General features: G+C 41.7%; 1 protein-coding gene across 14 annotated transcripts in view; it reads right to left on the reverse strand.

Moving 5' to 3' along the window:
- Positions 1-24,490, reverse strand: part of LOC126563597 (disintegrin and metalloproteinase domain-containing protein unc-71) — an 86,535-nt gene that overhangs the window by 6,222 nt on the left and 55,823 nt on the right. For 8 of the 14 annotated variants that reach the window (XM_050221334.1, XM_050220788.1, XM_050220441.1 and 5 more), the window contains 5 exons: positions 14,955-15,093; positions 9,860-10,018; positions 4,685-4,746; positions 2,113-3,091; positions 1,346-1,801 (listed from right to left, as the gene is read on the reverse strand). In XM_050221334.1, the coding sequence (XP_050077291.1) occupies positions 1,346-1,801; positions 2,113-3,091; positions 4,685-4,746; positions 9,860-10,018; positions 14,955-15,093 (1,795 nt within the window). Of the gene's footprint in view, positions 1-1,345; positions 1,802-2,112; positions 3,092-4,684; positions 4,747-9,859; positions 10,019-14,954; positions 15,094-22,367; positions 22,471-24,490 lie in introns of all 14 variants that reach the window. The other 6 variants (XM_050220690.1, XM_050220614.1, XM_050221106.1 and 3 more) reach the window with 5 other exon arrangements.

The following is a 24,490-nucleotide window of genomic DNA, read 5'->3' on the forward strand; positions in this document are numbered from 1 at the left end:
AAGAATGACAGAGTTTCAGAATTAAATATAAGAAAGAAACGAAATCATAACGACCAGAAGAACATACTACTTAACAAACGTAAGTGAATACAGACAGCATAAAGTTGACTTTGTTGCATGATTGTCGCGCCGGGACGCGGCCGAGTGATTGTATGTGTAGCAAAGGGGCTGACGGATTTGTGGCAAATGCTTGCTACCGAATGGTACTTTGCCTTTGGGGAAGCAAAATGCCAAATGGTTTGTGCTTTGCAGCAGCAAAGCTTACTTTGCCACAAATGATCGAGAGGCGTGATGTAGCATGAGCAGTGTTGCATGAGATGAACCGAAACGAAAAAAAGCGTCATGTATAATAAGCCACACCCTGGAGGGTCATCGTACATCAAAAGTGGTGCACTAAGGAGGGGACGAGTGACGTGTGGTGGAAGGGTACGTTACATCAGGGCCGGGGAAAAGGGGAAGGTGGACATCTCGACTTGTTCCAGACAATGTTTGCCATTACAGCAGCTGTATACGACTGCCATATGAGCGAAAGATACAATTCGAATGGTAACACAGTCCACTGGAGACTGGAGGTCCAGGAAGATGTGGTGTGTTCATAGCAAGTCATACATGCGGGATGGAGATATCTAAAAAAACAAAACTACCGATGACCCTCATTAAGTAGCGCGCCAATTTGTGGGGAAGGGATAATAAATAAGTGCAATCAAATCATGGAACTTAACATTGAGCTAGAAACTGCTAGATATGTCTATATGCAAGCAAGTTTGGCGTTTAAGGTGACAACCCACACCGGACCGGGATCGGTCGTTCGGAGTTCCGACATTCAGACATGTTGCGGTGTTGATACTGATACAAGTTGCCAAAGATACACCTCTACTGCTCAAATCTGTCACGGTGCGATAGAGGCATGGGGTGTTGAACAGTCTCTATCGGGCACCAGAGTAAAGCAGGGTATATCGCTAAGCATTTGGTCGAGGCCAGCCATCCACGAGCCCCAGATTTAGATAGTGTTTAGGGTTTGTGAATTATAATTGTTTTCTTTTTGGCAAAATGTGTTTCAGCATCAGCAGGTTCTACGAAACCTTCAACTATCTGGATATGGTATACATATCACCGGGGACACATCTGGCTAGTCAGAAGCGTTACATCATCAAAATCGGGCATTATCACGCAATTACGGGAGCAGTACTCTAGCGGGTGTGTTAGGCAACGTCAAACCCAAGCAAAAGGTGCAAAAAACGCTGCACCGTCAAACGTCAAACGGGAAACGAAACCAAAAAAAGGTAGTAATGAACCGAAACCCCTAACAAAACCGATTGTGTATACGTTGTTAAGAATGACCTACCTTTCGCTATCGTTGGTGTCCCGCTGATCCCGATCGAGCCCGGACCGATCGTGCGGATGTGCGTGCGGGTGCACCGGATCGGCACTCTCGTAGATGCCCTCCTCGTCCTGGTGCAGGTGCGTGTGGGACGAATGGTGCGACGAATGTCCCGCGTGCGACGAATGGCCGTGCGCGTGCCCATGATGCGTATGGTGGGTGAACGAGTGGGGCGAATGGGGCGAATGGGACTGATGCCCCTGGTGGCGTATGCTGGCCGGATGCCGATAACGACCAGTACCGGAACCGGTGCCGCTGCCACCGCCCGCACCCACCATACCGACGCCGCCGCTACCGGTACTGCCGGCACCACCGTACGAGAAGCGGCCCTCGTCATCGGAGCGTGGCGGTCGACAGCGGCTACTGTACGGAGGCAGTATAGTGGCAGTTTTTTGTACCTGAGCTAGTTGTTGATTCGAGCTGCGGGTGGGTTACGTTGAAGGTTGTAGTTGAAGGTTACGGGATGGTGGAGAAGTAGGAGGGTAGTTTAAATAATAGAATTAGTATATCAGTGGAGTCGTACAAGAGCATACTATTATATGGACTATTGACCGGGTAAAACATAATACAGGAATGATAGACCGCGACCTTGAAACCCTACAAAATCACTCGTTATCAGTGGACCAGCCTTCAGAGGGAACGACTTTGAATGCCTGCATCGGTGAAGCCGTCTCTGAGACGGTAGTACCTGATTGAACCCTTAAATACTGACTAACAGACACGGTACTTACCCATGAGAGGATTCGCTACAGGCAGCAGAACTATCTACCCTATAGTGCCGGTCGGCTTCAGTCTCGGACATGCGTATATCTTCAGAACCGCTCGGGCTCATGTGCCGCGACGAGTGGTGCTCCAGCTGGCGAATTAAATCCTCCAGATTGCGGATGCGCAGCGGTCCGACCGACGGTGTATCGTCCTCATCACCCAGCAGGCCCTGCTGGACCTGCTGCACCTGATGTTGCTGCTGCTGCTGCTGCTGTTGCTGCTGCTGGCGGTGATGATGGAGCAGCGTTGCCGTCTGGCCGGCGTCACTCAGCACGTGCGGCTGCGGTTCGCACACATTCTCCCGGCTGCCGGTGCGCGAGCTGACGCTCCGCTTGTACTCGCGATCCTGCGGATGTACGCTGGCGGCACTCATCTGCGAACCGGTCACACACTCGGCGAGCGTCTTCCGGAGCAGCTCCTCGCTGATGCTGCCCGACGGTGTGTTGGCGCTGCTGCGCTGGGCCTGTGCGGCCGAACGTAGCGCCTCTAGGATGTCCTCGTGGTAGCCGTTCAGGCTCTTCATCGTCCGCTCGACGTCCGAAACGGTGCCGAGCACGCCCCCGACACCCGGACCCCCGAGGACGCCCCCGCCACCAATGATGCCCCCACCGCCGCCGCCGAGGACGCCCCCGATGCCGCCGGGACCGCCCAAACCACCGACACCGCCAACACCGGCGCCCACGCCACCGCCGACGCCCACGCCGCCTCCGCCTCCGACGACCACCTGGCCACCTGATGAAGGAATAGTGGATTCTTGCTGAGCAATCAATTCGAGATTATCGGACTGCGCGTCATCGTTCGCCGCGGCGTGCCACTTGTCTTTGGTCCCGTCGCCCAGCACCAGCCCGAGACCACCGTGCTTCTTCAGGATGCCCTTCTCCGGCATCTGCTTGTTCAGCACACTGTTTGGTGGCAGATCGATGAACGAGACCGTCTCTTCCTCGCCTGCCAGCCGAACAACATGCCACGGCCAAACCGCGTGACCACCGCATCCGTTATATCCGTTAACCGACGGTGGGGGAAGGATGGGAGAAGGGGAGGGGGAGAGAGACCATTGTATGTGAGTTTGTGTGTATTTGTGTATGTGTGTTTGTAAGTGTACGCAGGACATAAGTGTGCGATAATAGATTATGTGTCGATAACAGACACGCACACACACACACACACACACACATAAAAAACACAAAATGCACATAAGGACATACATTTGCATCACAGTAGTATGTCAAGTATGGCGAGCAAATGCATACCGCCATCGGTTGGTTGTAATTGTTTTCCGTAACCAATTTCGCACAAAAATCGGTGCACGGTACGGAAACAAGGGGTTTATGGTGGTGGTGGTGGTGTTTTGTTGAAGGAATGTGGTGAAGGTAGAAGGAGACAGTGGCGCATTTTCGTGGGGAGCGCGGCCGGGATGAGCGGTGTAGTTGTTTGATTATATATATATTATTTTAATTTATTTTTCATTTTGTTTGATTTGTTTGTTTTTGTTTGCCGAGTAACCAAAAACCCACATACGACATACGGAGAAGGTCAGATGAAGAAGGGTGGATGTGTGTGGGTGGGCAGCCGACGACCAAGTGAAAGTGAGCCGGACATAAACCCCCACGAGCGCGCAGTATATTCGGAAGCGAGAAAGAAAAGAAAGAAAACACCGGGCATGGCGATACGAGTTTCAAAAACGAGGTCGGTCTGATGTAGCTTAAGAGTAGGCGGTAGTAGTGAGATGACGGATGAGCGATGCGCTGAGATGCGGCGAGTATGCACGAGTGTATGGGCGTGAGTGATCAGGTGAGGTGAACAGGTGAGTATGGAGGTGTGTTGCTGCTTGGGTGTTGGTGCCGCTTCTTATATACTACAAACGGGGAGGGTCTGCTTATTGAACGGTGTGATGTTGCAAATCCTGAGTTTAAGCCCCCTTTATTTGGTAGAGTTAATCAAGCTAAGCTCACTAAATATTTGACCAGTTATTGCAAGTAAGTGTGCTAATCGGATAGGCAATCGCTTGCGTTTGCCGTGCCATAAAGTATGCAAACAAAACTCTATGGAAAGAGATGTACTATGGAACGTAGCGCCTATGAGGTATGCAATTTGATTAACTTTTACTCTAAAATGCATTACAAATCTTTTAGTTTCACTCAAGCTCTAGATAGTTCGCTTCACTGAGTAACAAAACTTTGTTATTTGAATCAAACATTATTGCACTGAAGATATCTATTGCTTCGAAACTTTAAATTGATTGATTTCCTAATATTTATGTACAAGAAATACGCGAAAAATGTTTCAAATATTTTATATTTTTGTAATAAATATTGCGTTAGAGCGAACGAAACCGAATAATCTATGAGAATTAAATGATACTACGGAAAAACGTTCTGACTCGGATTAGCTGTGCAGTGAGGGTTTTTCTTTCTTTACGTTCTTGCAGGCAAAGCCTCGCTAGTAACAAAAAAAAGTTCGTCCTTCGTTTACGAAAGTATGAAGCAGACGGGGTTATGCTTTTTTTTTTTCAAACTGCCAAACGCGCTCCAAACTTACCGGAATGGGTTGGGTCGTCTTCACTGACAGATCCGGTCATCCTGCGAATGGCTTTGTGATCTCTGTTGTTCCCGGTTTCCACGTTCCAGGTGCAAGCAGCAGCAGATTAGTGGCGTAGTGGTACCCGATTTCATCATAGGCCGCGTTGTAGGTCCAGCGGTGAATGCAGTGACAATAAATGTAGACAAAAACCGAAAAACAAAAAAAAACAGAAAGAAAGAAAGCACACGAAAGATAGAAGAAGAAAAGAAATAAACAAAAAATTTATTGATAAATGATAAACAGAAAAAGAAAATCATACCATTTAAAGTTGAAATAAAATTGTAAAATGTTTCATAATCAATTAATTCATAAAAAAATAAATGTAAAGTTTTGTAAAAATCAAGAAAAATAAACCAAACCAATGAAAGTAAAAATAAGATAAAAGCAATCATACCAGATCGAAAGAGTACAAGATAAGGAGAAAGGAGAAAAAAGAGCAAAAAGGAGAAAAGAAAAAGAGCGATGGGAAGAGCAGAACAGAAACAGGTATTAGTTCGAACCGCGGCATTGTTATCCTTTTTTTTTTTAAAGAACGTACGCTCTACATAAAAAGTTTTTGGGGGGAAAAAGTAGGGAAGAAATATAGGGCACTTTAAATTAGGGGGTGCTTTTTAAAAGTATTGGAATGCTTTTCAGATGGATATATTAATATTTTTTGGTGTTGCAATATGAATAAACATTATGTGCTAGAGAAAGACAGAGAGAAAGAGAGAAAGAGAAAGTGTGAAAGAAATATAGACAGAGAGAGAGCAGCAGAGAGAGAAAAAAGAGAAAAAAGAGAGAAAGAGAAAGAAAAGGATGGCAAAAACGGATGAAAAGTAGGGAAGGAATGTAGAAAAGAGATTGAAAAACAAAAAAAAAACAATAACAAGAGAGTAGGAAACAACTTGCTGTGGAGTAAAACTCGAACCGTTCGAATCCAGTTTTCAATGAACCAAACTCGATCGTTCACGGTAGAAAAAAACATGGTTGCATGAAAAACAATACACTAAAAGTGGAATGCAAAACCGAAACAGAGAGAAGAGAAATAATAAAGCAAAATCTTTCGCAAACACAGGAAACCCGAAACGGTTTCGATATTTTTAAAAAAGAAGGCAAGGGTAAAACGCTAGGAAAATTGCAAATTTCAACTCGTAATCTCTAGCAGAAATTGGAAAGAAACAAATAAAACTGTAACGTGGGAAAAGGTGTTGGTAACCAGTCATATGCAGATTTCAAACGAACGGTGTACCATACATATGCGGTCCAAAATAAAGCTAAAAAAAAGGGAAAGGAAACTCAACATAGCAAGCTTACATACACAAACAAATATATATATATATAAGAGTTGCTTATTCGTGCGCATCGAACGGGTGTTTCGAGCAAATGCATTCGCTACAATGGGTGAAACTCCTATATATTTTGCTCACGAAGGTTTTGTTTCTCTCTATTGGTCTATTTGGGTTTTGCGAGTAGATAAGAGTAAAAGCTGCTACGCAAAAAATGCCATTCTCGTTTGAAAAACAAAAATAAAACTCGGGTGGACGAAAAACATGGAAAACTTCGGGATGCGTTTCGTATAACAGAATCATTCCAAACGGTAGAAGCTGAACAGGGGATGCGAGCAAACCATCTCTGCTACATTTCTGGTGTGTATCATAATGCTTCATTCAGTTGCCATTCGCTGTTGGTAAACATGCAGTAAGCGAGCTAATCTATCACTAACTTTTTGCTAACTTGGTCTAAAGACAAAAAACGATATGAAACGCATGGAAAACGGAAAAAATGTTATAAATATGAAACACAGCGCATTGGTTGTATGTAAAACCATAATTTGAAAAGCATTTAACGATACTAATCAAAAGAGGAAAGCAAAAAAGAACGGCATAACTCGTATCATTCGAAATCGATCCCAGATGCATTCGGCATAAGAGCAAGAAAACGCTTCATTCCCGAACGGTGAAAATGTAAACTAATTGGAGGTTCTTTTTTGTGATACTAATTGTAATAGCTATGCTAGCAAACTAAGCTCGCAACTCACCAGCAGAGAAGTAAATGATGCATACTATGTAAGCGAAACAACGTGCCTAAAGTTCGGTAAAATTCTCTTCTAAATCAAGACAAAATGTTGTATGCGAACAACGAACAAAAGCAAAAATATTCGAGAGAAAATGACAAAAATAGTAAACTGTTGAAGCTTTTGCATCGAAATCGCACAATATGCACACAAAAATTACACTAGCAAACCGGGGAGTATAGAGAATCGGGTAACGCTCGCCGTTTTTTTTTTTTGTTGTTAGTTTTATACAAATTTTTATTGTGTTAAATAGGCTTAACAAACAGCATAATACAGCATCAAACAAAGGGGGGGGTGGTCATACACCGGAGTTTACAACAAAAAAAAAAAAACGAACAAAAAAAAATGAAAATTAAATTCAAGGTAACCTCCACTCTAAGAATGGTCTACGAGGAAACGGAAATGTGGCGATTATTATGGTGCCATTTTTTGCGCACTCAAGCACTCCTAGCGAGTGGCCGGACGGACAAAGGCGGCGCATTGTTCCACGTTCTGTTCTGGTTGGTAGGGTTACATTTCTGGTTCAATGGGTATGTAAATGGGTGCGTGATTTTTTGATTCGATTCATCATTCCTTCATTTATGTGACGGCCTATGGCCTGGTTGGTATTCTTATCTAGATGAACTTTAGTGGGAAGTAGTAGTTTTTGTTTATTTTACATGGATGAATAAGCATGGAAGAACACATGAAAGGTTGGACTTTTGATGGTGATAACTTCTGCGAGTTGAAGGAAATTTTGATTTTGAGAAATGATTTTAGTAGACGTGAAGCAAAACTGTTATACACTGTTGTACTATGCAGAATATGTTCATCAAATTCATAAATGTCTGTGGTTTGCATAAGATTCTTTTAAAAAATATAGTTTTTTCAACTTTAAGCGGTTTATTCGACTGTTATACAGGGTGATGTAGGCACCGGTCTTCAAACGACAGGGCCGGAGTTCAAATCCCATTCAGGGACCGTTTCGTTCGTAGCGTGAGGAATGACTACCTAACTACGTAGTATCGGCAAGTCTATTAAGTCATTCGATGGCCGGCCAGTGACCTTAGTGGGTCGTTAAGCCAAGAAGAAGGCTATAGGGATATAGTACTTCTCTTAATGTTAAAGCTGTGTTTTAGCACTTAAACATCGAACGGCGTAAAACACTTAGAAGAGTGTTGTCAATGTTTCGAACCTGTTAGACTGTTTAAAATGTGTCAATAATATTAGTTTTTGGCGGTTTTTTCATCAACAAACAGTAAATAGTATTCAACGTTAGCATTAAATCAACCGAGCATGGCCGGGTTAAGGCGATTTTAGTCGATTTTTTGTTTCAGTCATCACACTTGGTGTTGACAATATGCGTGTCGTCTTATTATTGATAATAAAAAAATAATTTAACAACTATATGGAAGATAAATTTCAAGACCCATCGGTGTACGTTCAAGTGTATACTGTTATACATAAAGTCAAAAGGTGACAGATTTTGTGCGTTAAATAAATGAATCAACCAAGTAACGTTTACTATTAGTAGTGTTTTCTTGGAATAAATTCCTTCCCATGTAAATTGTTATACAGCAAGGTCCTAGTGCGCCGTACCTTTCACCAATAGTAGTAAACCACCCGTGACCACAAGCCTGTTCAAGCCTATTTTTTCCAAACTCTCGACTCGGTAACCGTAAAAAAAAACACAAAAGAAGAACGACCATGACGTGTGGCGTCAAAACCACCAGTGAACCTGCCCCTATCGGCAAAATGCATCCGGAAATTCCGGGTCGTAAACGCGTTGTACGGTTGACGTTGAAATTGAAGCCAGCTGGCGGGGGACAGCAGCGGCACACGTTGCGGCGAACTAAACTTAAGTACCCAAGAAAGCAACCAAGTATAATCAAAAAGGTAAACTATACGCAGGCAAAGCAGGAAGGCAAAAGGAAGAAGAAAAAAAGGAAAAGAAAAAAAAAAACGACGCATAGCGAAAAACAGCGACTTTGGTGGTTTTAGAAACCGGTGTATGCGGTGTATTTTACGAAAAAAAAACCACCGTGTCTCTATAGTATTTGCTGGATGCAACACTTGCATACACACATAAATTGGTGAGGGAAAAGATATGAGAGAGAGAGAGAGAAAGAAAGAGGGAGTGAGAGTAAGAGAATGAGAGGGAGTAGAAGAGAGAGAGAGAGAGAGAGAGAGAGAGAGAGAGAGAGAGAGAGAGAGAGAGAGAGAGGGAAAGAGCGTATATTTCTTTGTCTCGGTACAAGTGATTTTGTGTTTTCCTGTGTTTTTTTCTTTTTTCTTCATATGAAACGTGTATGTAAATGTGTGTGTGTGTGTTTGTCCTGTGTATTTCAGTTTTCCCAGCCACTTCTCAATCCTCATTTAAAAGGATTTTCCTATCCCACCATCCCCCCCCCCCCCCAACTGTACCCTTTTGTGATGCGCAAAACAAAAGGGGTGTAAGAGTTGTTCGTCTTGTATTTCTTCTGTTCTTTATGTCCTTGGATGATTGAAAAGCAGGAAAGTGGTTAGCTGCAAGTGGGTTTCTAGAGCACACCTGGAGGAGGAAGGACCCAATTGCACCGGCACACCGACACACACACACACATTCACACACATCAGATGCACAAATGGAGTGTGCAAAGTGTACTTCTTGGGGCTGGGTAACGAAGAGCACAGTAGTAGTAGTAGCAGTAGTAGTAGTAGTAGTAGTAGCAGTAGTAGTAGTAGTAGAAGTGTTAGTAGGAGTAGAGTACGCACAGGAGGCAAACTGTTATACGAGCAAAGATGAGTGTGTTTAGCACGCGCACGGCACATTCTCGAACGCAGGTACACTGGCACAACCATACCAGAGCTCTCCCGCAATAAAAAAAACACCAAGAACTGGAAGTTTTTTGGCGAAGCAACACGCAATTTCAGTGTTGAAGTTTTGGCGGAGTTCAACGGTAACGGTTTGAAGAACGGTTCCACCCGGAAGTACTCCATTTTTTTGTGTTGCTGTTATCACGATGACTCAAATGCCCAAAAACCATACCCCCGGACCGAGAACAAAAAAAAAACCCATACAACCGTGTACAGTGGCCAACCCACACACACACACTTACCTGAACTGGGTGGTTTGATTGCCGAACATCATCTTGTTCGAGCCCTCCAGCGAAACGTCGTCCTGCGAGTGATGGTTTGCCGCCGTGGCGCCCCCAACGTACTTCGCCATCGGTTTCTTCACGTACGGTGGGTCATACTTAAGGCGCGTCGTTTTCTTTCTGCGCTCGGTGCGAGTGTACATACATTGGGAATTTGTTGTTGTTTAATTTTTTTTTGAAGGTATTTTTGTGGTTTTTTGGTAAATATAGTTTTTTTGAGAAGGGGAACGATCCGATTGGATTTGTCGTTGAACGGTTTTAACATTCAAACGATGAAACACCGATGGAAAGATAGGGATACAGTTTGGTACGATGAAGGAAAACAGAGGGATTGGGTCAATTAAGCCGCCGGTTATACGATCGCAAAGCGAACGGGACGATGATTGGTGTGCGTGTGGGGGGATGTTTTTATTTGTCGATGATTTGTGTTGTTTTTTGTTTTGCGAAATGGATAATATTGATGGCAAAAATGAAACAGATTGGGTTGTGTGCGTATAGAAATATTGTGTAGCAGTATTGTGTGGATGTGTGGATGTGTTCGAGCATCGGAGTAAATGTGATGTGTTCGAAAAGGCACAGCATCATTGAATTGCATCAGCAATTACAAAGGATGTTTTTGTTTTGTATTTTTTTTTCAACAGTTGCCCACAAGTGTCAAAGTGACAGTTTGAATTGACAAATGAGTGTGGATGTGAACGTTTGTAGGTGTTTTGTTAATTAAAAATGAAATTTTGGTGTGATTTCCGTTTCAATCCCGACGAGTCCACACATTCCACACACACATACACACATACATACATACATACATACATACATACATATGTGTTATGACGGTGGTAGTGGGACCGGTGGAACAACACATCGCCCGACAAATCATATGGACAAAGGCGTGCAGATGTGTATGCGAAACAGATCAAGGTAGATAAAGAGAGAAAGAGAGAGAAGGAGAGAAAGAGAGAGAGGGTTTGTGAGAAAAAGAGAAGAAGCACAAAATCACAGATCAGTTTGGCACTTGTCACTGTTTGACACGTTAAGGTTTGATTTTATTTGGCGAGTGTTTATTAAATCTAATGAAGTTATTATATGAATAGGATATATTGCGATAAAAAACGTTCAATTTCAAGTTGAAGGATGGGAAAGGAAAACACGGGATACGATACGATGATAGATAGAGAGAGAGAGAGAGAGAGATAGAGAAAGAGGGCGAAGGAAAAATGGGTTGGCTCTTGGGTTCATATTATTAAGAGATAAATAGTAATAAATAGTAAGTTAAGTTTAATCAAAAGCACGATACGGTAAAATGATGTACGGCGAAAGGAGGTTAAGCAAGGACACATAGAAATGGACATACATTAGCTAGATACTTTATTGGATGAAATTAGAGCTCAACGTACAAACGAAAACAGTACTGGTAACGGAAGAATGAAGATCATATGTAAGAATACTGCTTTGCAAATAGTATAAACACAAATGACTGAAGTTGGATAAAAAGGGTATTTAGAGTGATATGAAAAGATTAAAAACAAACCGATCAACTGTGTAGGGTATTTTTATTTGAAAGGGGAAACAGGCGACAATTGCTGTAGTGAAGTATTGGTGTGTTTCGATGAACGATTATTCATATTGTCATGTAGAACAGATTTGATTGTATATTTGCTTATTGGGGATTTGGATATTTGCTTATTGGAAATTTGGGAATTGCGGTGGATTGGGGACTTCGAGCATTGTTTCGATTATTACACTAAATTAAATTATACGCACTCCAGAATTCATTAATGGCGCTGTCGTCACTATTAACGATCGATTCTAAACACTCGTCCATCGGAACACACACCACAAGTTTTACTTTTTTTCGTGAGCAAGTTTGAAATTTCACTGCACGTTCTAGTTTTAAATTAATATGCGTTTATATTTTTTTCTAGTTTCTTTAACGATGAAAAGGATGAAACAAGTAGGTGAATCGTAAAGTTAAGCAATATGCAAACAGGATATTGTGAGTAATGAGCCTTAGTACTTAGTATTCGGTGTAGGTGAACAGGCTTGCAAAAAAACAATAATCAGGATTCATTTGTGCGTCCAATCGAAGGAAATGCTTTTCTGAGGACGGGGCGTATGAACGATTCCAATGAGAGCCTCCAAATTTCTTGTTTGTTGGTAGTAGTGCGTAAGTAAGTTAAATCGGGTTTAAAAGATTCATTTTTGCGCCATTCGAGTAATCCTATCTAAAGAAAAAAGATGCCTTTGAAACTTAAAAAAATTAACACGAAAGAAGGAAACGGAAATCTTTGCTATCAAACAACAAAAGAGAAAAATAGAAAGAAAAAAACCAAACACATTAATTAAGTTACAAACCACATGCGCGCCAACGTTTTTTTTTATGTAGCACACACACTCTCAATCTTCCCATCTCTCTCTCTCTCTCTCTCTCTCTCTCACACACACACACACACACACACACACACACACGCACCTAGAAAGCCAAACAAACCGGCGTGCAGCATACAACTACTAGCGTATTCTAATGCATGCAACTTTAACACAAACGCTTTAAGTGGAAGAATTTAAAATAAGAAAAATTAGTCAATTGTAACAAACATGCACATCTGTAGGTTAGAAGAAAAAAAAAAGCTAGGAAAAAAATTTAATAACAAGACACAACAAAACGTTATGGAGCGTTGTAACGGGTAGAGAAATGACAAGAGAGAAGATAAAAGCTAACGTTTGCTGCTATTATAAACAAGCTGGAGGTCGAGACAAAAAAAAAAAAACGGCGAGCGAAGAAGACAGAGGGATGCAGCTAAAACGGCTCCAAAGCGGCACGGTATTAATGTCCGGTAAACGTCAGCAGTTGGTAAAACCTTGCATGCACGTGTGTTGCAGTGGGCGTGAGAATTTTGGCAGTCCGTGTGTACCTGGTGAGCGTTCACCAGCAAGTGGGAAATGCTCGGAAAGCGTTTATTGGGCTTGAAAAATTTGCTAATGCGATACAAACAGCAGCCTGGGCTATGCTGATAGAATTATTTGCTACTGTGACTGATTGGTTGGCATGTAAAACCGGTGGGAGCTCGTGCGCCAGATGGTTAAGGAGTCGGTGATGAAGATGAAGACGCACATAATTTGCGGTAGTTGGTAATAACGTGCTGTCCGAGTGAGGGAGAGAGTAAGAGAGGATGAGACAGACAGAGAGGGCTGTACATATTTCCTATCGTTTTGTCCGGTTTGATCTATAACGAATCAAGAACTCGGTATAACGAATCAAGTGCGACGACTCGGTCAATTTTCACTTAAATTACTCAAAGTTCTAGCGTAAGGTGCATTCGTTTGATCCATCCTGTCAACCGGTGTGATGCCATAATTTGAGTCAAGTATTTAATATTGGCAACAATTAACCGACTGCTAGCAAATGCTGCGCGAGCCTGTGCATGAATGTACAATGGAAGCTTATAATTAATTACAGCAAACTAATTGCGTTTGATGTAGGCTCTCCCGAAACTGTTAAGATGTGTCGCACGGTCAAAAGATTCTAGGCTACTAGCCAGAGTGCTAACAAACATAAACATAAATGGTTCTCTTTGGTTGTGCTTGATGTTTTTAAAATATTTTTTGTGTGAACATTTTGAGCAAAAAGATTGAAAAAAAAAACAAACAAATTCCAAAACAAGATAGAAACAGGTATTAGAGAATATAAACTTCAAGTAATCGTTGGATCTGAAAGCGTGCAATACAGCTAATTTTGCACGGTAAAAGTGTAGAAGTGCACAATTTTTTAAAAAAACATTTTTGTTACTTGGGTGCTATTTTACTAGGCTGCTGCAAATTGCATACCTTTCGGCGCTGTCGGCGCCTCAAAGTACAGCGAGTGGTGAAAAGGGAGTGGGAACAAAATGGTTTTGCTGTGCAAAATTAGTACAAATAGTTCGAATAGGAACGATCGAAAAACGTGAAAGAAATTTAATTCAAAAAAGCTAAAACTGATTAAAAAAAAAAAAAACAAACGTGGAAGCATTCACACACGGTCCAAATCCTTCGCGTATACGTTGGTAGCCTAGGTTTTGTCGAGGTTCAGAGTCGATCATTTTTTTTTTTTGCCTGGTTGAAGCGAGTAACTTAGCGGTAGGTGGTGTCGTACGAAAGCAGGTGTTGAAGCAAAGCATAGAGGGAATGGTGGGGATGATCTTTGTTTTTGTTTGTTTGGTTAATTTTCAAGGAGGATTTGATTATTGGTGATTTGTTGCATAGTTTTGCTTATAGAAAGAAACGAAACGAAATTCACTAAAAGAGCCGTTGGCTCGTATCATGCAAACTAGGGATACTTTTTGTAACTTTAATAGTTTCCGCACGGCTCGGTCGATTATGAAGTAGCAGCTGTTAGCATTGAGAGTATGCTTCTCATCGCCACAGTACAGTCGGTAGAATTGTGTTTTATTATTATTATTATTAGTATTAGTATTAGTTTGGTACAAGCTTATGAAAAGAATAGGTTTTCAAGAGTGGTGATGCGTTTTTTTTGGTATGAGAGTGATTGAGACGGAGAGAAAGAGAGAGAGAGACGGACAGAGAGATGTATGGAAAGATTATTGTTGGGTTTGGACTAGAGTGGTGTTTGTATCCTTAGCAACCGTTATGGTATAGAGATGGTCAAGAAGAGTAATAGTGGTTGGTAACAGTATTAGTAGTAGTAGTAGTAGTGGTAGTAGTAGTAGTAGTGATAGTTGAATGTGGTTAGAAGTTAAAGGTATTGAAACTGGAAATAGTTTGACTTGTTTAGGAGACAGGAGACAAAGTGTTATACTGATAGCGGTAGAAGTAAGAGTTCGCGACAGTAGACTAAAGGTAGAGTAGAGTTAGTGGCAGTAGTTAGTTCTAACGTGTGTATGTATGTGTTTCTTTTCGATTTTAGTAAATAAATTTTGTAGAGAGGTAGTAGTAGTAGTAGTAGTAGTAGTAGTAGTAGTAGTAGTAGCAGCAGTAGTTAATACTAGTAGTATAGCAAATATTTGGTTTCGTGATAAAAATGAAAACAAACGAATCAACAAAAACGGAAAAAGTCACTAACCTTAGGCACAAGGAGAAGTTATTATGTACTACAACTGACCTGTAGCACAAAGCCATCAGAGCAAACGTTATAAAAACACCCCCAACAACCGACATTAAAACACCGACTAGAAACACTGTGTTTGAGCCGTGGTAGTTGGCTGTTGGCAGTGCCGGCAGATCCACGTTTGAGTATCGTGTCGGGTTGCGTTGTTTGGTGGTAGGTAGTTGGTGGTTGGTCAGTAGAAATGGTTTCGGCAGGTAAAGGGTAGATGCCGTTGGCCACCAACACGCACATACGCGGCGTTGCGTTGCGTTGGATGTTTTGTTTATTCGTTCCCGTTCCGCGTTTTGTTTGTTGTGAGTTGCGTGTGTGTTTGTGAGACGCAATGTTAGTAGTTCGAGAATTTGTTTCGGTTACAATATGGTGTGCGTTTGTGTGTGTGTGTGTTCATGAAAGGTTCGAAGTAGTATCACAGTAGTAAGATCGTTACACAAACACACACGCACCATGAACATACACAGGCGCACATACACATGCGCGCACACACACACACACACACACATGAATATTATTGCAAGTAAGATGGTGAGAAGCACGCACACACAGACACACATACACAAAGCGTGTAGTGTAGTTAAGAAGATGTCATACGCACATCACACAAACACAGTTGTGGCAGTTTCCCGAAGCGTACAGACACGTACATGGTACACATTCATCACATTTGATATTGTTTTGGTGTTGTTTGCAAGTGTTTCATTAGTATACGCCCACCATGACAGCATCCGTGACAGATGTCATTCGGTCCGTGTAAGTGTGCGTGTATGTGTGTTTTGGGATTAGTAGGAGTGCGCACATAGACACACCAGTGGTCAGCAAATGACAGCCGTACAACACAGTTGTATACCAGTCGCAGGACAAACGAATCACATTTGTAGCACAATAGGTTTGCCACCACCATTACACATGCGTGTGTGCGTGTGTACAATCATACATGTGTATTTTTTTATTTTTAAGATTGATTTTTGGTTTAGTTTTTCGTGTATCGGGATTTTTCGTTTCGGTTCAGTTCGAGACAAAGAAAGAAAAGAAGAGAGAAAAGAACAGTTTTTAGTAATGCTCATATCTAGTTTTTGCTAATTTGTTGTGTTTTTGTTGAATATTTGATTGGTTTAAATTGTTTACATACGAAAGTAAAAAAATTAAAAAAATCAAACAACTAAAAAATGGTAAGCAAATGACGCTACGCAAAACACCGCATGTGTTGTTTTTTTTTCTAGAGTTCTGGAGTTTGTCATTGTATCGGTAAAAATAGTGTTTTTCGTTTATTGGGTGCTCATTTGACACTGCTGACACTGAGTAGCTAAGCTAAGCGCTAGCTGGTGAGTTCCTTTTGTTTGGTTTTTGCTACCGCTACTGTCCGGAGTGTATCTGAGCAAGTATTAACAGGGTACGGAGGGCCTGACAAACCTGAGCGTAGAGAGGAGAACTAAAGCCGATAACGCACTAGAAGCGAGAGCACATTTTATGCGAGCAGTTAGAACAGATTGTACGCGACTGGGATAGGATTGGTCTTTAGTATACCTCCAAAACAAGACACCACCGAAGACATGGAGAAATACAGCGACCACACACACACACACACACACGTTTGCAATCTTTGCAATGAAACCGTGAGGGACATAAGCGTTTTGCGTGGTAGCGTGGTGAAGCTTTTAGACGACAACTGAGGACTAATTGAAGCAGGCTCGCCAGTGGAGGCTCGTATCTCCCTCGGGACACTATTATCGTTAGCGCTGATTTCGTAATTTCGGCTATAGTGAGAAGCATTGTGTTGTTTTCCGTGTTCCATTTTATGACAATGGTAATCTTCAGTATATTGTTGTCTTTTTTGTTAATTTCTATCCCTAAAAACAAGATGGAGAATGTAATCGAGAATGTACGTATAGGCTGGTCCTTGCCGTTTGAAAATGGTCTCGCTACTACCAGAGCACACCAGAAGCTGTTTAGGGACTCAACCGTCATACAAACTAAAGAGAGAGCGAGAGAGACAGCTAGTGAAATCACATTCAAGATGGTGGTTGAAGTTACTGAAGATATTTTAAAATGAAGTATGCTTCAAATTAATAAAGAATGACTTGACATTGGAGGAGGAGTGCAGCAGACTACCAAATATATAGCAGAAGCAGATATACAATCATTGGATGTTTTCCCTTCCGATACATATCCGTCACACAGGCAGTCTCATAACTCTTTCCTGGTCTCTGCCTTGAAGCATTTCGTAGCAAAACACTCGGAAAAATATCCAATATATCGCCCTGGTCGGTTGGTCCGCAAATGAGTCTCGTGTCTCGATAGCGGCTCGCTAGCACCTGGAATATTTGAAGTGATCCATCCATCCTTCCCCGAATGCTTGTGCAGCGATTGATGTATCTCGCCCAGATTGATGGTGGAGCAAAGAATCAATCACATATGCTAGCTGCGCCCAGCTTGCAGCAGTTTCGCCTCTAATGACATTGATGTATATGTGCAGCCGCTCCACCCCTAGCCTTGCGATACTAGTATCCCTGTCCGGTGTCTTGGACAGGGCAATACGGAACAACAACAGCTGCACATTTGGTAGCGTGTTCACCAATGCCTAAGGCCCTTGTCAACCTTGTCAAAAAAGGAAAAGAAAAACGAAGGAAACTGTCCTGACTACAAGTGACATGGTCACCGTTTTCGCCCTCTCGTTGAAAATTCTGCAAAAATATTCCTACATCAAATAGAGCGGCGACAGGCTCGAACGGTGTCCTGGCTGGCTGCTGTTGGCAATTCTGTGCAACCGTTCGTAAACGTCGGGCACGCCCGATGGGTATGCAATTTTTTAACATCCCATACACACACGCACCGTTTGGCATGATTGAAGCCTGTTTGTTGACATCAGAGGGTTTCGCCTGTCCTAACTTTACCTGCAATAGTGCAATCGTGGTAATGAAGAGTGCTGATGCTGGAGGGAAACCGAATCACAACCCTGTCTGAAGGTCAATGTCGGGGTAGTTGATGGCAAACGGGCAGACCGGATAGATGAAGTTGAAAAAACAAAGTGATCCGGAACACGGATCACATCTAGCGGGCTCGGTGTCAAACGCATACGACACGCACCGATTTTCCCAGGTTTGTTTTTTGTGCTCGTCTTGGTTGGTAAATGTTTTTCGATACGGTAAATGAAGTAATTTAACCCCTTAATGTAATGGTAGCGGAAAGGATTATGTTGCATTCTTTTTTTTATGTGTATTCGCTTCCACTGTTAAGGACTCGGTTAGGCACGATGGCACGCCAACAAAGAAGAAGGGGACTTTTCGCAAGGGGGGTTTGCTGCAACATGAAACACATTCGTTAGGAAGCGCTTCATCTGTGCTTCACTGTGCTGGGGCAGACGAAAAACGAGACGAGACAACCCACCCGGGGCTCGCTCAACAATTTAAAATAGAATAATGATAAACAAGACTCATTTTGGAGCAACGGCAACAATGAGGGTTAAAAAAGAAGCGAAAAAAACGAAGATAATTGACGCCATCGAATCGGGGGTGAAAGGTCAGTTCTGGGAACAGGAAATTAAATTTCGAAATGTCTGCTGAAAGACAGATTTAATTTAAACGTCGCAAAATGTTAAACCGAGCAGCAGTGGTGCGAGAACCGTGGTGGGAAATATCATGAGAGAAGGAGGGTAGGCAAAAAAAATAAAAACAAAAATCCTACCACCTACTTGTGCCGTTGAAGATGAAAGCAATCATGCAAACATCATTTGCACAACACTGTGTTCATGGTTTTTTTTGTTTTCCTCTCCTCTTGTCCATAATGAGTCACCAAAAATCTTGCTGCCGCTAGCCTGTGAAGTAGCTTTTATTTTCGTAAAATTAATGAACTGACCCCGACCTGAAAGAGCAACCCGAGAAAGGTCACGCGACGCGACACCAAACAACCCGTTTGCGCAAATCCGCCATGTTGGATGGGTGCGTTTCAGTTCATTTTTGTCTCGCAAACTCTCGTATGCGGGTGCCCTGTGCATTGTAAGCGGGCTTTTTTTAAAGTCAAATTAATCAGCACCATCCCGTCGTACTGTTGTACTAATGTACTAAAGTACTAGCATTGAAACGGAAGAGAGTGATGGAAGGTATTGTGCGCATTGCTGTTGTGGGAACTGTTAAAAAGAGAAAATAAAAATAAAAAAACAAGTGGTGGATATAAAAACGTAAAGAGAAACCCATACTTGCCAGCTAGAACTATTGGAGGGCGATACCTTTAGGGATAACAGCACAATATAGTATGGAAAAATATACTGAGCATTGCGAAGCGGATAGAAACAACACACTGGCTAGAACCGTAATCTGAGAGACATCATAAACAGGTGCGAGAAGTAGAAACAGCAGAAAAGGCGTGTGGTGAGGGAGGTATAGAATAAACTTCATAGTCATACCAGCTTTGACAGAAATAATCACTCAAAAATATCGTCACCGTAAACAGTAAATAATATGCCGCATGAGTGTAAAAAATCGCCAGAGAAAATTGGTTAAAAACCAGCCAAAGTTAAACGAGTAAAACACAAAATATTTGTAAAGTAAAACCGGTCGCAATAATAGTTGCTGTATTAGCTGCTTCAGTAGTTTTGGAGTATTTTGATTTTTCTTTTGTTAGTAGTAGTTCCTGGGGTTTTTGGTTAAAACATTCTTTTATACATCATATCTAACGACACAGATAAAACAAACGCCTTCTTAGGACAAATCAACAAAGAGTGGAAACGGAAGAACGGAAGAGGAAGAGCGATAACAGTGTGGTGTGCAATAGTGAGGATGAAGGAGGCATCATCGTACAATAAAACAGATGAACACATGAACTTACAAACAGCAGAAAAAGGAAACAAACGCTCGTTAAACGGAAACGGTAGAGAGATAGAAGACAGTTATACAAAGAAACGAGTGACATGAGTTAAGGGGGGTTTTTTTTTGTTTGGTTTTTTGTTATTACATAAGTTTTGTATTTTTTTTTGTTTGTTTGCAACGTATTTCCAATGCATTAACAATAGGCACAGATTGACAGAATTACACGGCACACAACACATCAACACGTCATACGAAAAGTAAACATATGCAAAAGAAAACGTTAATATCTATATACATAATTGTTATGTATATGCAATTACACTCGATACAAACAAGTAGTAAGAAAACGGTGAGACAGAGGTGACTGATATAGTGTTTTGTTATGGATGGGCTTTTTTCATATAAAAAAAATATATAAAAATGAAGAACAAAAAACACATCGAAGAAATGTAACCCAAAATGTGAGATGAAAAAACAAGATGAAAGAGAAAGAAAGAAAGAAGAAACCTCAGGAAAATAAAAAGAAAAAAAGGAAACAATTAAAAAATATATTTAAAAAAAAATATGAAAACAATAATGAATCCAAAATGAAAATAGGACAAAATTGAACCAAACAACTAGCTAAAAAGGAGATGTTTGTGTGTGCGAACATTGAGACATTGACAGAAAACGTGATTATATTGCAGTGTGGCTAAAATACGGTTTTTCGATACAGTTTAACGGATACAATGTGGACAGATATGGAAAAAAAATGATAAAGAAAGTATAGAACAGAGAGCGAGAGAGTAAAAGATAAATGGTACAAAAGGAGGACCAAAAACTGAACATAAACAGCAACGATAGAAAATCTACAGAGCCCTGTGGCTGCACGCTCGAACGAGGTTTATGGGTAGCAATTTAGTTACGCAAGCAAGGTACGGAAAGCGATTAGATGCTGCAAGAACTGAAGCCAACCGTTTAACCGGGCATCAACCGGTACCTTAGTTCCTTGTTGACGCGAATTTCATTTTGACAGTTAGTACACACGATGAATGAACGGGTGTTGCTTGTGTGAAAATGTTCACGAAGCAACTCATATGAGCAAAGTGTTTGAGTTGCCAAACACAAATGTGTAAAAAGTGAAGACCGCTCTTTTCTCTGTTAGTGGTTTATTTATTTTTTTGCTTCAACTCTAACATTGTAAACAGCAATCGTTTGGTTTTGTTTCGACATAATGACAATATGACATTTAGAAAATGTATCCGGCTCTGGTCGAACCAGTGCGTGCCGTGGTAGTAAATCTAGAATTGTACACTAATTAACTTATCTGCAATCTGGTCAACCAGGTGGGTTAAAAATGGTTCACACGCCAAGCTATCCCAAATGGTCCCGCATGTACACATTTCCCCTTTCAGTGACTAACGGCAACGATTTCGTTCCACCTACACAATTGGCTTAACATTTTGCTCCATCCTTTTATCCAATTACATTTTTAAGCGTGAGTGTTCAGTCCGCTTTTCAGCTTGTTTGCCGCACGCCTACGTGCTTGAACCGCAGGCTTGTCGGGAGTGGTTTTAGGGGATCTGGAAAAAGTGGCAAACGAAAAAAAAAAAAACAAAAAGGGAAGAACAACAAGAAACGGGAGAAAAAGAACACCAAAAGAAGAAAAAAAGAAGGAAAAAAATTGAAAAAAGAAAAGAAAAAAACCGAGTTAAACGCAAAAACAGATCCTAAACATAACACGATGTAATTATGCAGTGGATGAAATGGTGAAACGACATAAAAACCAGTAAGGAATGAATAAATGAACGAGATTTACGAGTGAAGATAAGAAAGAGAGAAAAGAGAGATAGAGAGAGAGAGCGAGATAGAAAGAACAAATAAAACAAAAGAGCTGTAAGAGCTTTTGACAGCTGGCAAAGGACGTGTCAATTTGCACAGTCGAAACAATTTTGAAAACATTTGCACGAAAAGTAAACAATTCGTTTGTGTTTTTTTTTGCGAAAAAAGTGCCTTTGTTAATTTTGACGTTGATAACATTTTTACGTCATTGCCATTCAAGTGAAGTCATTTGGAACGTGAATGAGAATTCATTTTGCTTAGAAACAACACCCTTCATGTGATGCAAAAAACGATACTAGCTGTCAAATTTTGATGGATAGTACAGCTGATCGCACACACACACACTCACAGAAAACTTTGGTGCGCCATGTTTCTAAGCCAAACGGTACTAACATTCAGACTAACATGCACGAGATTAGCTTCTCGCTAGAGTTCTCGTAGACTAAAGCCTAACATACAATCACTTGTGACAGTGCCGCTCCTGAGCAGTGTCACAGCAACCAAACCTCCAAAACCGTAGCGTAGCCATAATGCGCTGTACGCACACCATGGTAGAAGAGAAGTTTAGAAGAGGAGGGTTTTTAAGTTTTTGCTTTGAGTCGTTTATGGAGACGAAAACAAAAAGGTGTAAACTGTTTTTGGTATTTTTTTTAAATTAATGTTGGTTTTGAAGGGACAAGCACAGTAACGGGGAAGTTTAGAATGATCGTGAAGTTGACAAAGACAATTATATGTGGTTCATTTTTACCTGTAGCAAACAGCCATTAACGCGAAACAAAGGAAGACACATTTGACGATTACCACTAACATGATTACCATCGCCAAGGTGCTCACTTTACCCTGGTCGTGATCTACGCGGGCCCAACCATCATGTTTTGTTTTGTATTTTTTGTGTCCGTCACACCATCGTTTTTTTTTGTGGCATTTTCAAATCCAATTTCACCACCACCAAACACCCGAAATTTGCAAGTGATGGCGTTACACGTTGTTTGTTTTCAGTTTTGAATTGGACGTTGGAGGCAAAGTTTGACGTATTTGATTCGTACCGGGTGGTGGTGCCGGGTGCAGTGAAGAAGGAGTTATTGAAGTTGGCCGGATATGCGTGTGGGTGTGATTTTTTATTTATTTTGGCGTGCACACGTGCCAGGGTTCGATGGACGTATCACCACACCGAAGGACGAGTGTCGGGCGTACGTACGTATTGGTGAAGCGAACATGGACAAAATGGATGGTGCGTTATGGGTGCGATGCAGCATCCAAATTCCGGGTTTGTCACAGTATTTTTTTTTTTCGTTTGTAGCCATTTTGGTATGTGTGAGAGTGTTTTTTTGTTGTTGTTGTTGTTGTTGTTCGAAACAAACGGCCACATATTCCGATACCGGTGACGGTTGTTACACGTTGCATACAAATGGTGGCCGAACGGTCGCACAAGAGTTACCGCGTTACGCACGCAACGATTTCGATGAGGGTGTATTGAGGGGATGGTGGTAAGGTGGTGGTGTTTGGTTGCGAGTTGTGTATTGCATTTGATCGTTGTTGAAGGATACGTTTGCCGCAGGTGAGCCGCACGCATGTTCGAAACCCGAGCCGAGTAGTTTTTTTGTTTTGTTTTTTTTTTGGTTATTTTGTTTTTCAGATGGTTTTGATTTTGGTGAATTGCAATTGTAATTGGTTCGTTTTGATTTATACGAATTTTTTGTTTTTGGTTTCTCATTTTTCGTTTTTGCGTGAGCAGGGAAATCGTGGAGTGGTATTGGTTTTGCGTTGATATGTCGGTAGGCAGAGAAGAAAGAAACAAGGAGAGAAACAATTTAAAGCGATGCATAAGGACACACTGGTGTTTGTATGTGAGCGTGTGTGTTGGATCTGCTGGGGATCTGGAAGTGTCGCTTAATGATCGGACAGGATGCAGCTGGTTGGCAGGTCGGTTTTATTCTTCAAAGGTTTCAGTATGTCCTTGCACTGGTGTACACTTCATCGATAACAAGAACGAGCCGGGGAAAGCGAGTGTATCGTAGGTGGGGAGAACACGCTTTGTCTACGCTTTGTTCAAAAGGTAAAACACACCGTTCGTTAGTTAGTGAAGTGTATAATTGCAACAATCGCAGATGTTTTCAAGCATCTCAACGGAGGTGCACGCACACAAACGGGAGATAGCGAAGAACGAGTGAGGATGAATAGTACTAGACAAGAAACAGAGCGACCTCTACCGGAATCAATACACTGCTGCTAGCACTAATTGAAGCGTAAAATGAGACAGAACGTTAAGGTGATGTGTATCGGTGTGTATGTTTGTGTGTTGGTGTGTGCTTTGTGCCCTGCTAGCAAAGAACAAGTTGACGATTACCATTGTCATAATTTGTTACCGGTTAAACTTTGTGCTGTGTGGGTGTGTGTGTGTGTGTGTATTTGTTGAGGAGTCTAATGTTTGTGTGTGTGTGTGTGGGTAAAGTCTTCAAGATACTAAGATTGACAGTTACACCGTCATACTGATTGTAGAGAGCTGTAATGTCTCTATTCTTCAACTCTGCAAGGTATTACTTAAAAACGTCGTGTGCACACATCACACAAATACTAGGATGCGAGAAGGATTTATCTGATCTATCTGACACGCTGTGCAAACGTTTTCTTTTGTGCCATAACTCGCGACACACGGTAGTGGTCAGCTAGTCAAGCTTTGCTCACCGGAATGTAAACTATCCACGGCTCGCAAGCGCTGGAACACACCACCATAAACTTGATTTGCCTGATTGGACAACATAAGACACACACACACAAACACACACGCAGACACACACAAACACACACACACACATTCTAATAACAGTATGAGAAATGACAGGCAGGCTTGCTTTTGGTAGCTTTTGTCAA

The sequence above is a fragment of the Anopheles maculipalpis genome, chromosome X (genome assembly GCF_943734695.1).
Source record: "Anopheles maculipalpis chromosome X, idAnoMacuDA_375_x, whole genome shotgun sequence".
In the NCBI taxonomy this organism is placed as follows: Eukaryota; Metazoa; Arthropoda; class Insecta; order Diptera; family Culicidae; genus Anopheles; species Anopheles maculipalpis.